General features: G+C 46.2%; 1 protein-coding gene across 3 annotated transcripts in view; it reads right to left on the bottom strand.

Annotated features, from left to right (window-relative positions):
- The window catches only part of RIN2 (Ras and Rab interactor 2), a 61,707-nt gene extending 49,196 nt beyond the window's left edge, over positions 1-12,511 (bottom strand). Inside the window, exons 1-2 of one of the 3 annotated variants that reach the window (XM_058021513.1) lie at positions 11,637-11,712; positions 10,808-10,950 (exon numbers count right to left, since the gene is read on the bottom strand). In XM_058021513.1, the coding sequence (XP_057877496.1) occupies positions 10,808-10,897 (90 nt within the window). In that variant the 5' untranslated portion in view covers positions 10,898-10,950; positions 11,637-11,712. Of the gene's footprint in view, positions 1-10,807; positions 10,951-11,636; positions 11,713-12,488 lie in introns of those variants that run through there. The other 2 variants (XM_058021515.1, XM_058021514.1) reach the window with 2 other exon arrangements.
- Between the last annotated feature and the right edge of the window lie 599 nt (positions 12,512-13,110).

Below are 13,110 nucleotides of genomic sequence, written 5' to 3'. Positions count from 1 at the left end.
AAAGAACAGTGCTTATGTCTTGACCTGTTTGTTTTGGTTTATGCACGGAAGAGACTCCAAGAAAATCTTGCATTAGTTAAACCAAGGTCATCTGCTCTCCCCACAAGGATGGTCCATCTAACAACACTTCTGCCTACAGCAGAGTTTGCACTGTCCTAACCTAGCTCAGATCCACTGGCAATGAGCTCACTGTAGAAAATTTGCATGGATACAGGCTTGGGAACTGGGTTAGCCCCACTGGTGACTTGACACCTTCTGCAGCACCACAGCCCAGCACTGCTAACCTGTGCTACACAGAGGGAAAGCCACCACTAACTCAGAATGTGTCATTTGTTCCTATAAGAGACTGGAAAAAGCAGACTGAGCCATGAATGTGTGCCAGCTCACTGCTGCACGGGTGTGCCAACACAGCAAGCAGGATACACCCAAAGCACACGTTGTCACTCTCCTGTCAGCTGTGCATACACACACCAGAGGAGATGGAATGCCTGCACAAAATGCCTGCACTTATTTTGTGTTACTAGGAGGTTAAAAACTAAAACAAACCCACAAATCAAATCCTGGAGAGAAAAATTCTATTTGCACAGTCTATTTCTTGCCTATTAGAGGATCTAGTTGGGTCAGAGGGGGGGTATGAATAGGGAAATATACCAGTTCTTCAGAACCAAGTCTGCAGATATGTCAGGTAGAAGCAATACCATGCATTGTGCTATCTGGAAAAATCAGGAGGTCATTTGAAATTCTCAAAATCATTTCAGACACTTCTATATTCATCATAACAACCAGGTCTATAAGACTGGTTATAAAGAGTGACTGATCTATAAAATACATGCACAACTTTGACCAACTATGCTCTGAAATACTAAGTTTTCTTTTTTTTTTTCATACAACTATTGAACTTCTGTTTATTTGCAGGACTGGAGAGGTGGAGGGACTCACCTTGGAGATGTTTTCTTTATGAGGGACAAGGGAGTTCCAAATATTCAAATATTTTTAGAATTTACAACTACATTTCCAAATGTATGTTCACCAAAGAAAAAAGTCAATCATAACATACGACTCTGATAAATAGTCTTAAATGTTTCTCCTTCCATCCTATTTCTTTATGGAAAAAAAAATCTTAAATAGTAAAAACAAGGTTATGACACACAGCAATGAAACCCAGGAAATTCGAAACTGATGGCTGTTGAAATATCTGTCTCAAGTTAATTCCACTCCTCTTCCTGTTTTCTTTGCGTGCACCATGGGATGGCAATGTCAGCCTGAACCAAACTTCCTGGCTCTGCTCCCAACCTGTGTAACTCCCAAGTCACGTAGGCACAGGTCACCCTTCCTGTCCTCGTGGGGCTCCTCTTGATCCTCCTCCCAAGCACAATTGTTCCCTCAGACTTCTCCCTGCAACTCTTCCCCCTGATAACCCCATCACCTTCTGTCAACAGCTGATTTGTAAATTCATCAGCAGTGCAAAGGTTACTGCTGCTTTCCCAACCCTCTTCCCCTTTCCCATCTCCAGCAGCATCCTCTCATTCTGCTGGTCCTGAGCAGCCCCAGACTCTCCTGCCACAGCCCCTACACCCAGCTTGCCTTCACTCTTCAGCTGAACCCCTGGGGATGAAGCCTCATGGCTCTGCCAGCTTCCTTCCCTGAACCTGTAAGGTCTCCATCCACCAATCCAATCCTCCTGCTTCTCAGTTTGCACTGATTTCTACTTCCTACTAAAGCTCTTCTCCTTTTCTACCTGTTTCTTCCAAGCCACTTGCATAAGGATGCCAGACAGGCAGGATTTCATATTGATAGAATCACAGAACAGTCTAGGTTGGGAGGGGTCCTAAAGGACATCTAGAGTTCCACCCCCAAGCCATGGGCAGGGACACCTCCCACTATAAGGTGGACACCGTGCACGTCCCACAACACCTTCATTTGTGCAGGTCTGAGGAGCCTTCTCATCCCTTCCCCTTCTTCCATCACTTTTGTTTTTAAAAGGTGGACCAAGATCATCATACCCTAGTAATTCCCCATCTGCTTCTTTCCTCCAGTCCCTTGAAAGGCCAGGACACATATAGCCCACAGACAGAGAGGGAGGAATTGATGCCACAGCACCAGCTGGCTCTAACAATGAGGAGAGCAGCCTAAAGCCTCCCCCAGGCTGTCCCCTTCCAGACTAGCAGGAATTAAAGTCCTCCCTAGGTTTTGGGATGAGCACTTTTCCCTCCTCTTTTTGATTCCCCTTCTTTTTGAATGGTGGATATCATCAAAACCAAACTTTCCTTCCTCAGCAATCAAACCCAAACTTTCCTTCCTCAGCAGCATCAGCAGTCACATCAAGACCCATTTGATTAGAACTAAAAAGTTTCTCCTTCCCCACTGGATTAATGAGTTCATAGAAACTCTTAGCAGGGGAACTCCTGAAGAAAGAAGCGTGGGTGTTTAGCTCTTCTCTCTTAGCTTGCTTGTGTAAACAATTTGTTTTTTCTCTCCTGGGACACTGTGTTTTGAAATAGGCTTTTTAGAAGGCAATAAACCTCATTTGCTGAAATGGTGAAACTGGGTCCAAGTACTGCCAAAAGCAGAGCATTCCAAACACACTGGTGATTCCCATATTCACTGTACAGGGGGGTTATGTTATGCACAGAGATCAGACAGTCTGTTGGTGTCACTTTTTTCATTTCAGATCTGAACCAAATGCAATCAAACCCAGAAAGTAAGGCAGCAGTCAGGTGACAGGCTGCTTCCTAGGGTTTAATTCTTGCTGACACACTGGTACCAAAAGATTCCCATGACTGCCAGCAACAAACATTGGCAACCAGCTCAGGCTAAGTGTAGTGAGATACACATTTAATGAGCCCTTTTAAAAATGAAGAATTAAATTGTTTAACAGCTAGTAAATTCCATCACTCTCTTTCTGCAGATAATAAAGAGGAAGCTGCCAATAGGTGAAAATACTTCTTGGGTTACATAGCACAGTTTCAAGACTTAACACGCCATTTGTTTATTGCTTCTACATCTGGTGCCAGTTATTTTTATGGAGCTTCTTTGTATAAATTCAACAACTTCCAGGTCTATCAACCACTCTAAAAATAAACACCAACAAGTCCATTTCTGTCCTCTATACCTCAGCTATGACATATTCCCTGCACAAACGCGAACCCATGTCCCTGGGGAGTCACAAATCTCTTGAGTCACTTGACCTGCTGTGACTGAGCTAGGAGAACTCAATCCAGCCCTAAAATTAATCTTTTTATTCCCAGTCAGTCTGCCTTTGTTCCAAAACCACAGCACCAAAGGGCAAATCAAGGAGAAAACAAGTTTGTGGACCATGACCTCAAGTGGCCAGGACTGCTGCATCTCTTCCTGCTTGCAAAGTTCTGTTCCTGCCTACAGGAGAGGGTGAACACGAACAATGCCCAGCAAGGAGCTGGCAGCAGCTTCCCCCTCTGCTCTGTCCATCCTGCCAATGATGCCTCAGCCTAAGCTTCCCACCACTGTTTCTGTGCACAGCAAACACTGGCTGCCCCGTGCTAGCAGCACTGCAGAATTCTGCAGCAGGAGCTACTTGTTTGAAACTTGCATGTTCAATGAACTTCTGGCAGTTTCTGCTTGACAATCTCTTGATCAGAAATAGATTCCAAGCCCAGCAGCACCTTCAAACAACTGTCATGTCTCTTGGCACCTTGCCACACAAAAGCATCTCTCTCCAATGTCCTAAAGCACACAGTGAATCCCACAGAAACATTGCACAAACACATTTCACACCTACACACAAATTACACTATCACACTGAGGCCTGGAAAAGTAACAGTTCCATTTACCATTCTCCAACCACCAAGGCTGTAATGTAAGAAACTGTCCCTAAGAAATTATCATTTTGCCAACTGCCCCAGACATTTACAGGCCGCCCTGGAAGATCTGACCTTTAAGTGATGACCATCCTATGTGCAGTTTGGAGTTAGCCTACACTTACACACCACAAGCTCAGAGACTCAATGGGGCAGGTGCTTTGCTGAAATGGATCTGTAAGAGGAACACCTAAGCCTTGCTGTGGTGAATGACTATTTAAAAGGCAGGGAAAACACTGGAAATTGGTTTAAATGGCCAAGCAAACAACCATGTTGCCTTCAGTTAAAAGCTGGCCAGCTTGAGACAAAACCCTTTCCACTGACAACCAGGTGTCTGTGCTGGCCACCAGACAGTGGATGAATAGAAGGGAAAGATTCCATAAAATGCTGGAAGAGTCACCCTGCAGGAGTCATACACAATCAACTTTGCCAAAACTTTAGATGAGCTACTCTTCTTCAGAGTTTGTAACCTCAGACTAAAAAAGTGTGTACTATGTCAGAGACATAGATGTCAGAGACCATGATGTCAGAGATAAAAATGTCAGAGACCATGTATCCAACTTGTGAGTGACAAATTCTGATGTTTTATCTTTGTCTAGACCTCTCCCTAGTTTTCAGAGTTAAACATGGTCTGTTGGCCTGAATTAGTGCTACTTTAAGAAAATGCATCAACCAGGAAAAGCATGAACAGAGAAAAATGGATGGACCATCATAGCTAAAATTAGATATATAGTGTGTAAACACTTTGCTGGCAAATGAGCTGAAAGCTTACTGGCAAATGAGCTGAACCTACAATCTACCCTCCTTAAATTTCTTTTCCTTCTAATGCACCAAGTTTCAGCAAAATGTTCCAAAGGAAGGTTTCCACTAGCAAAATAATGGCTGTCTTGCCATTCTGCAGGGCCCAAGGACATGCCCTGATTTGATACAGGGCAAGTGCCTGTAAGTATCATTGCAATCTGATCCCATGCAGCAAAGGAAATATCCCCATGGACAGAACTGTGCAAGGAGACAACACCAACCTGCATGTGAGAACTGGAAGGCCCAGAAACAAAACCCCCAAGAGTCTTCTCATCATGACTGGTGCATTGCCTCCTAGCAGCAGTTTTAACCAAACTGATGAACACAGGCCTTTGTGAAGGAAAAGGTGGAATGAAACAACCTTGATATTGAGACTACTTTCTTCAATTCACTGCTTCCAAGTTATGGTCTCAATCCAGCAATCCTCAGTTAAACACACTATCCAGCTAACCCCAAGACTTTCTTAGTTTTACATTCTGTACTCCTGTGATGCAGGAGGAACATTATTGAGATTATATGAGCTAACATTCTTCTAGTCACATCAGAATATTGACAGTAACTACTGAAAAACAACTCTGTATGTTCTTAGAACATATAAAACAATGAAAAGCAACACACAGAGCATCAGTGGAACTGCCACACTACTAGGCACTCCTTGCCCTGAGTAAACCTTAATGAAAAGGTTGAATTTAGCTCTCAGGGTGCCATACTAAAAAGGGGTAAAAAAGCAGCTGCCTCCTCTGGCTCACTGTGGAGTGGTGGAAGCCATGGTTCTCTGAGACATGGCACACAGAAGGCCACCAGCAGCCCAGGAAGGTGCCCAGTGTCTTTGCCAAGAGAGCACACCACTCCAGCAAGGATCAAATCCCACAGGATCCAGCTAAAACATTTCTCTGGCTTCCAGAGCTGTTGTAAACCACATGGAAACACACCACAGCCATCATAGTGTATCACCATAAGTGATAGCTAACATATGCCCAAGCATTCATGAAATACCAAAGGATGAAAAAATATTTTCCATATAAACATCAAAAAATGAACCTGCACTATAACAAACCAAATATTTACCTTGGCAGATCATTATTATATTCTAGGGAAAAAATTGCAATAAAGGTGAACATTTAAAGAGACATACTGCAAAACAGATGCTGAAAATATCTGTGTAGGGCTTCCTGCCAAAGTGGAGGAGCTATGCATCCATCAGTGTAACAAACATGAACCAAGAATTTTTATGGAACCACTAAACAGAAACTTTGAACTATCCAAAGGAAAGACAGCTGCTGGCTTGATGGTGAACTCATTTTTCCCTCTGCTAAAAATTCCAAGCACTACAGTTTGTAGAGGATATACCACATAAATGAAAAGCACCAACACAAGTTAGAACTGAGCCTGTCTACCTAACTCCTCAAATATAATTTCCTAAAGTTCCAGTTACTTAAAAGCAGCTTACAAAGACTTCACCAGAAATTCCCAGCTCTAACACACATTCAGAGAAACACTTCAGGATGAGTTTTACTGCACCTACTATTTGTCAATCAAGTTCAAGTCCCTAGCAGATTTGCTACTTCCACCTCCCAAAACTGAATTCTCATGAACTTCCAAAACAACCATCATTTTAACAGCTGTATCTACATAAATCTAGTAAAACCAAAGCAAAAAATTAGGGATATGCTGTGGCACAGGTTAAATAACCTAGAGCACCCTAAAGGTTCCTAGTCATGCATCCAGACAGTTGTGGCCCTTAGCAAACACACCACAAGAACCTTACTTCCTTCTCCTAAGCTATTCAGTGTGTCCAAAGTCTGATTTTTATTCTTGCATTAACTACCAAGAATGCTGTGAGTAAATCATTCTTTTTTTAAATCTCCAGCTGTAGCTAAAATAGCTTATTACAACATTTACTGGGGGCTGACATTTCATAGCTGCCAATATCTAACTGCTTTTTGAAAAAAAATTACAGTCTCAGCGAGTTATGCAGCATAAAGCCTGCCAAGGCCCCAGCTGGCACGAGGATGCATGTTTATCTTTCTGAAGGTTATGGTTTTGGTTTGTGGCTGCATTTAAAAAAAAAATCAGTTAAAAAACTTAACTTCTTTCCAAAAGACAGTGAGCAGATTCCCACATAAGCCAGATCCAAAACTGGCAGCAGGCATCCCCAGGCCTTTTTAAATTCCTGAGTTAAAATTAAAACAAGGCTCACAAAGCTGGAGTTCACAGCAGCACCTTGCCACATTCACTCTCAAATGCATCTAAAGACTCAAATGCCATGATTTTTGGTATGTGCTCAAAAATCATCATCCTTTAGGAGAAAATACTAAACAAAAGATTTAGATTTAGAGGAAGACAACGCTACACATCCACAGTCAAGTTAAGAAGGGAATGTCAGCATATGCAACACACACCAAGCATGAAAGCAAAACCAGTAAGGTTTTGGGTTATTTTCATGTTGCAAACATGAATGTTTCAACAAAGTCAGCACTGAGGAGCTCTGGAGTTAATTCCTGGAAAGCACAGATTTCTATTTAGCAAATACAAAATAGAAGCCAAAACCATCATTTTTGATTTAAAAAAAAGGGCAAAAGAATAATTTAAAAGTCAAAAAAGTATCTGGCTATTGTGGTCTCTTTCTTTTCCTGTGCAAACCACTTGTGAGACCTTGTTTAGAGCACTGTATTTAGTTCTGGGCATCTGGCCAGATGACATTCACATTCTGGAGCTGGTGGAGTGAGGAAAAAGAATAATTTTGGGGGAGTTTTTTTGAGAAAAGTCCCTCAGAAAAGAGTTGTGTGTGCATCTAAGTATGCATACCTGAGCTTGGGGAAGTGACTTAACATCTCTCACCAGAGTCAGTCTGCAGTGCTCTGCCAGTTGCAAAGGAGCAACAGCAATTTGCAGCAAAAGATTTGTCCTTTTGTTTCTGAATAGCATACAAAACGATCCAGTGCTTTCAGACTCTTCAAGACTCAACACCTGCTTATGTGCAAAGCAGGGCTTTTACTCTTCAAAGACAAGTTATAGATAAGACATCTTCCAAGAACATTCATTTACAAGGCTGTCTTGAAAACCCTGTTCCAAGATCAGGAGGAAAAATGTCATTTTCTCACCCTACCCTCACATTATACACAGTGTTCACAGACCAGAACCCTCCCTGGTGCAGCATCATTACCTGTACTCTCACACAACACCCAACACAAATGGCTGCACTGATTCCAAACAGTATAATGACAATTACATACCACAAAATACTGTTATTCCTGCCAGAGGACTGGTAGGACTCCAGGAATTTCCTTTTGTTATTTTCACTCTATCATGGTGAGATCTTCACACTCCTCTCCCATATTTATGCTGATGGCAGAATCCTCACCAGCTCCAAAGGAAACAGTACAGCATTAACACACAACAATTTTCAACTGAGCTAATTGTTTAGATCAAAATTTCCAAAAAAACAGAATGAACCTAATGACAGAACAAGACTGCAGCTCCACAATTTCTGTTCTGTTATGTGTAGCTTCTCTCTGCTCATCTCAAGGCAGAAACATGGCTTTAGACACCCAGCAAATTTTTCAATTTTACTTTAAAAAGTAAACAATGTGTTCTATGTATGGAGTCTTATAAAATCTACATAAGGCAAGTAAAAGTTACATGGATAAAGCCAAGCTCTTGGGGTTCATTCAGCATTCACAACAGCACAAATTCAGAAGCAATCCCCCTGAAGTCAATAAAGGATAAAACACACAGTCAGCAGAGGAGAACCCTCCTTTAACTAAAGAATGATCCTCATAAAGAATGGACTTCACAAGCCTGAGAGAACCTGGGAATGCTAAGCTACACTATCATGCTTTTTGTTTTGCCTGAAAACTTTAGGCAGCTGAAAGAGGCAGCTACAAACACTTCCATGCAGAGACTCTTGGGCACAAAGCACAGAGTGCACTTTACCCACACTTCTCCCAGCAGCACAACACCCAAATGACAAAAGGACCTGTGCTGCTGCACCCCACAAACCTCTGCCTCTGTCTCACCAGTCACATCATCAGGGGATGCTTTTTGGGGCAGAATGCCCAGTGTGGAGGCAGCCATGGACAGCTGTGGTGTGCCTACAGGTCCTTCACCACCTTCCATTTCTGCAGCAGCCTTCTAGAACAAGGAGGCAGAGAAACTTCTGTATGTCTTTGCCTTGGTATACCTACAAAAAGGTCCCTGAAGCCAAATTAACACAGGCTGGGTTACAGCACCTGCCAGGTAAGGATCACACAGGGCTCAGACCAAAAGCAGGATCAGACCAATGCACACACTTCAGACTCTACAGCCAAGAATGCAGAGCAGCAGCAGCAGCTGCCCTTCCACAAACAAACCATGTCATGGCTCACAGCAGCTGGGACAAAGAAAATTCCATGTCCCTGACAGCTCTTCCTCCTTGTCCTGCTCCACCTTCAAGTGCTCAGGACTCCTGAAAACTCATGGTAAGGTGAACCAGAGCACCTCAGCACTGGCTGGCCGCAGGTGGTAGAGTATCAGTACCAGTAATGTCCACTGTAGTCCTTCTCTGCATCACAAGCACCATAAATGGCAAGAAGCGTCCGTGATCTCCTTTGAAGCTGCTCCATGAAAAGACACAGGATAACTGCATTGCATTAAGTGCACTGATGTAGCTTTTAATGCGCCAGGAGGAATTTATTTACAGTGTTCTGAAGTATTAAAAAACTAGAGCCTCATATCCATCCAATTCATACTAAAACAGCTCTGTGTTTTGCTACACAGGGACTCAGTGTAACACAAGGTACTGAATATTCAGCCACACTTCCAACCCCTCTCCTGACAGGCATTACTGACTGGATGGCGACTCAAACATAAAAAAGGTAACTGGCATGCTTGACCCTGCCCAGCATTGTCTCCACAGCAACTCCTCACTGAGGAATGTTAGAGGGTTTTTTGATACACATCTTGAGAAATCTCCAATTGCACATTAGAGATAGGTAAAGCCTCTTACTGCCTTACTCTTAAACCTCTTACTCTTGAGATCTGTATGGTATGCCAAATATTTATTACAGCCACAGGCAGGAGCTACACAACCACAGAGCCTGCAATACATTTGACCACAGAACAGTTTTCTGGGAGCTGCTCCACCGATGTTTGAAGTCACCATGTCTGCAAGGTAAGAGCACGATTTTGCTGTTTATCTCCTTTCTCCTCCTGATACAGAGGCTCTTAGTGATCCTAGAAACAATCTGTAGCTGTGATTTAGTGAGATGTTAAGACCTGAGTCCATATCTACTTGATACAGTACTCCATCAATCCCCTACTGATGGGAGATGAATTACCCCACGTTATTCTAATAAATAACAGCAGCTCTTTAACTGCTATAGTAACAGGGCTGTTCTTTTCTTTTCAAGGCAACAGGTTCCCTTCTGAAAAAAATTCAGTCACCCTACTGATCATTCAGTCTCTCAGTAGCCAGTGCTTGAACTAACTTTAAAAACACCTCAAAAATGCCCCAATGGTTAAGTAGAAGAGCCAGTCCTCTTCTACAGCAAGAGCAAGAGGAGCCACCCCTCCTGGTCCTGTCAGCCACACAGCAGAGCACCTGTCCAGCTGCCCACTCACCAAATGCCTCAGCAAGGCTGGGAGGAGGAGGGGACACTGGAGCAGAGCTTCACACAGACAGACACCAGAACTACCTTCCTAGAGGAGCAGTGAGAGACACTGGGAGTGACAGAGTGATCCACCACAGCTCACTCACAAGAACCCCCCCAAGCCACTGCATCCAGCTGCGCCAGCAGCAAGGGCAGCCAACAGACCCCTGGCCAGCACAGCCTCATTCCACTTCCTCTTGCTGATCCAATTAAATAGTCAAGCCCCAAGGAATAAACTGGTATTTTTGGAGCTAAACAGATCTGAAGCTAATGAACCTTAATATAGATCTAGCCCGAGGAAAGCCAAGGGCTTGGTTGCATGGCTATACTGGCATACTTTTACCACAACAAAACACAGAATTACTCATGGAACCGGTGCAGACACGGCTGAATTGAACACAGAGCTGCTGTGGAGCAGCAGAGTCACGGCTGTGGAACCCTTGCCTCTCCAAGCACTGCCCCATGAGCCCTCCAGCCCTCACCCAGCAAGCACACACCTCTTCAGGTACCACAACTCCACTCACCCAACCAGTTCCTCACCTGTAACCCCAAGCTATCCTCTGAGAAAGGGAGAGAGAAAGGGCTCCGGCCAGCACTGTCCTGCTCATCCCCGGGGGCATCTGCCGTCATGGAAATACCTGGTGGAAATTCTGCTCTGCTCGCTCCTCATCAACTCAGCTGGGCTGGCAAAGGCACATAAAGACCTTCCTTATTTAATAGGAATCATTCATTAAATACCACGAAGAGTTAACACTTCGGGAAATCAGCAAATAAAACAAATGAGAAGAGAGCAGCCTGAAAAGATGGGGAGAAGAGCTCACAGAGGATAACACACCGTCTGCTTTTCTGCATCTACCAAACCACACCTGCGTGATCTAAAACAAACTTTTGACGCAATATTTACAAGGAAACACTTCAGAAGAGGACGCAGCCAGACACACGCCGCATTCCTGCGTTTCAGGAGCCCACGTTTCAGATGCCCGCACTGAGGACTCCTCGTGGAGCAGGGGCCGGACTCCTGCCCACGGCGGGCGCTGCCAGGGCCGGGACCGCACCGCGGGATCGCACCGCGGGATCGCACCGCACCGAGTCCGGGACACCCGAGGGGACAGGGAGGCGGCGGGACGGACACAAGCAAGGTGCCCAGCCCCGGGACCGGCCCGACCCGGCCGCCCTTGGCTAGGAAAGGGGCAGAGCCTGGCGAGAGCAAGGCGAGGACAACGCTGCCCCGCGGCACCCGCGGCTGCCGGCGCTCGGCTGGGCCCGGCCCTCCCGCTCTCGCGGCGCTTTCGCGGGGGCGGTTTCGATCGGGCTCCGCCAACAGCACGGACGGCCGCGACCCCCGCACGTCCCGGCGCCCTTTCCTTACCTCGGTTCGCCTCACCTCGCCTCCCGCGCGTCGGCGGCAGCGCCGGCCAGCGCAGTCGGAGCCGCCCCGGCCGGCCGGGCCGGGCGGAGGCGCGGGGATGGGCCGGCTCTGCGCCGCCGCTCCGCCGCCCCGGGCCCGGCTCCTGCGCATGCGCCGCTCCCGCAACGCGCTCCGCCCCGCCGGGTCGGGCAGAGCCCCCTCAGGGCACCGGGGACAGCCCGGGCACGGAGCCGGGCAGGGCAGAGCCCCTCAGGGCACCGGGAAAAGCCCGGGCACGGAGCCGGGCAGGGCAGAGCCCCTCAGGGCACCGGGGACAGTCCAGGCACAGAGCTGGGCAGGGCAGAGCGCCCTCAGGGCACCGGCGACAGCCCGGGCATGGAGCCGGGCTCTGCCCCTCAGGGCACCGGGGATGCTCCAGGCACAGCCTCTCAGGGCACCGGGGACAGCCTGGGCACGGAGCTCGTGGGGCAGGATGGCCTCAGATGTCTCCAAGTCACCAGGACCCGTGCGATGGGCGCAGTTCTCTGATTTGGACCGAAGAAACTGGTTAAGATCATTCGCAGCTTCGATGCTATTAGGCTGTGTATTTTCCACAGCTCGTTCCAGGCTGCCTTTCAGTGCAAGTTATCTCAATAACAAAACAATGAGAGCAACATTTCCCTTCCATTCTGGCAGCTGCCAGCAGTGCCCATTAAGAATGCAGTGACCACAGTGAGGAGCAGCTGCCGTGTTAAGCCTGGTTACAAACATGTTCATACACAATCATAGACACACCACGGTGGCAAAATCTGCTTAAAGGGGGCATAAACAATTCCAAAATCGAGACCATTAAAATGAAAGGTAGATGCTTACCTAGTTTTGAGGAGGCAGGACAAAGGAATGCTGTCTCATGTCCAAGAGGGTGATTTTTATATTAATCCATGACTTCCATGAAAGCTCCCATTTATCTTCAGGCTGTGGTTGGCCCCGCTGAGCAGCTCCTGTTGCTGCAGCCTCCATGCAATTTACAGCTGAGTTTTGAGAGAGACGTGAACTCTGGCATGAGCTGGGGCAGTTGGGGCAGCAGTGGTGACTTCTGCAAGGTCACTGGCAATGGCTCCACCTGCATGAACACCACACAGAACTGGGACATTAAAATGCACTTATTACTAACTATATTGTGACTGGCTTTTCAGTTCAATAGGGAGCTGCTGGTGTTTATTCAGGAGCCTAGAACACTGAAGTCCAGCTTTGTAGTATCTGGTTTGGTAGAGCCATCAGAGCCCTTGGCTACACTTTTACAGAGAGAAGGGGAGACACTGCTGCTCCCCTCTCCCCACCAAACATTTGAGGTGAACTGCCAGCCACAGAGGAAAACGAGAGCAGAAAATGCAGTAAACAAGAGGCAGGTTAGGACATAGCCAGCCCCGCCAAACTGGAGCAGAACTGAGCTCTAAGGCCTGGAAAAAAATTCACTGGAAAAGCCTCTGCCTTT

This window comes from Melospiza georgiana, chromosome 3, assembly GCF_028018845.1.
Source record: "Melospiza georgiana isolate bMelGeo1 chromosome 3, bMelGeo1.pri, whole genome shotgun sequence".
In the NCBI taxonomy this organism is placed as follows: Eukaryota; Metazoa; Chordata; class Aves; order Passeriformes; family Passerellidae; genus Melospiza; species Melospiza georgiana.
Note: the sequence above shows the minus strand (reverse complement) of the source record. Positions and strands in the feature narration are given on the sequence as shown.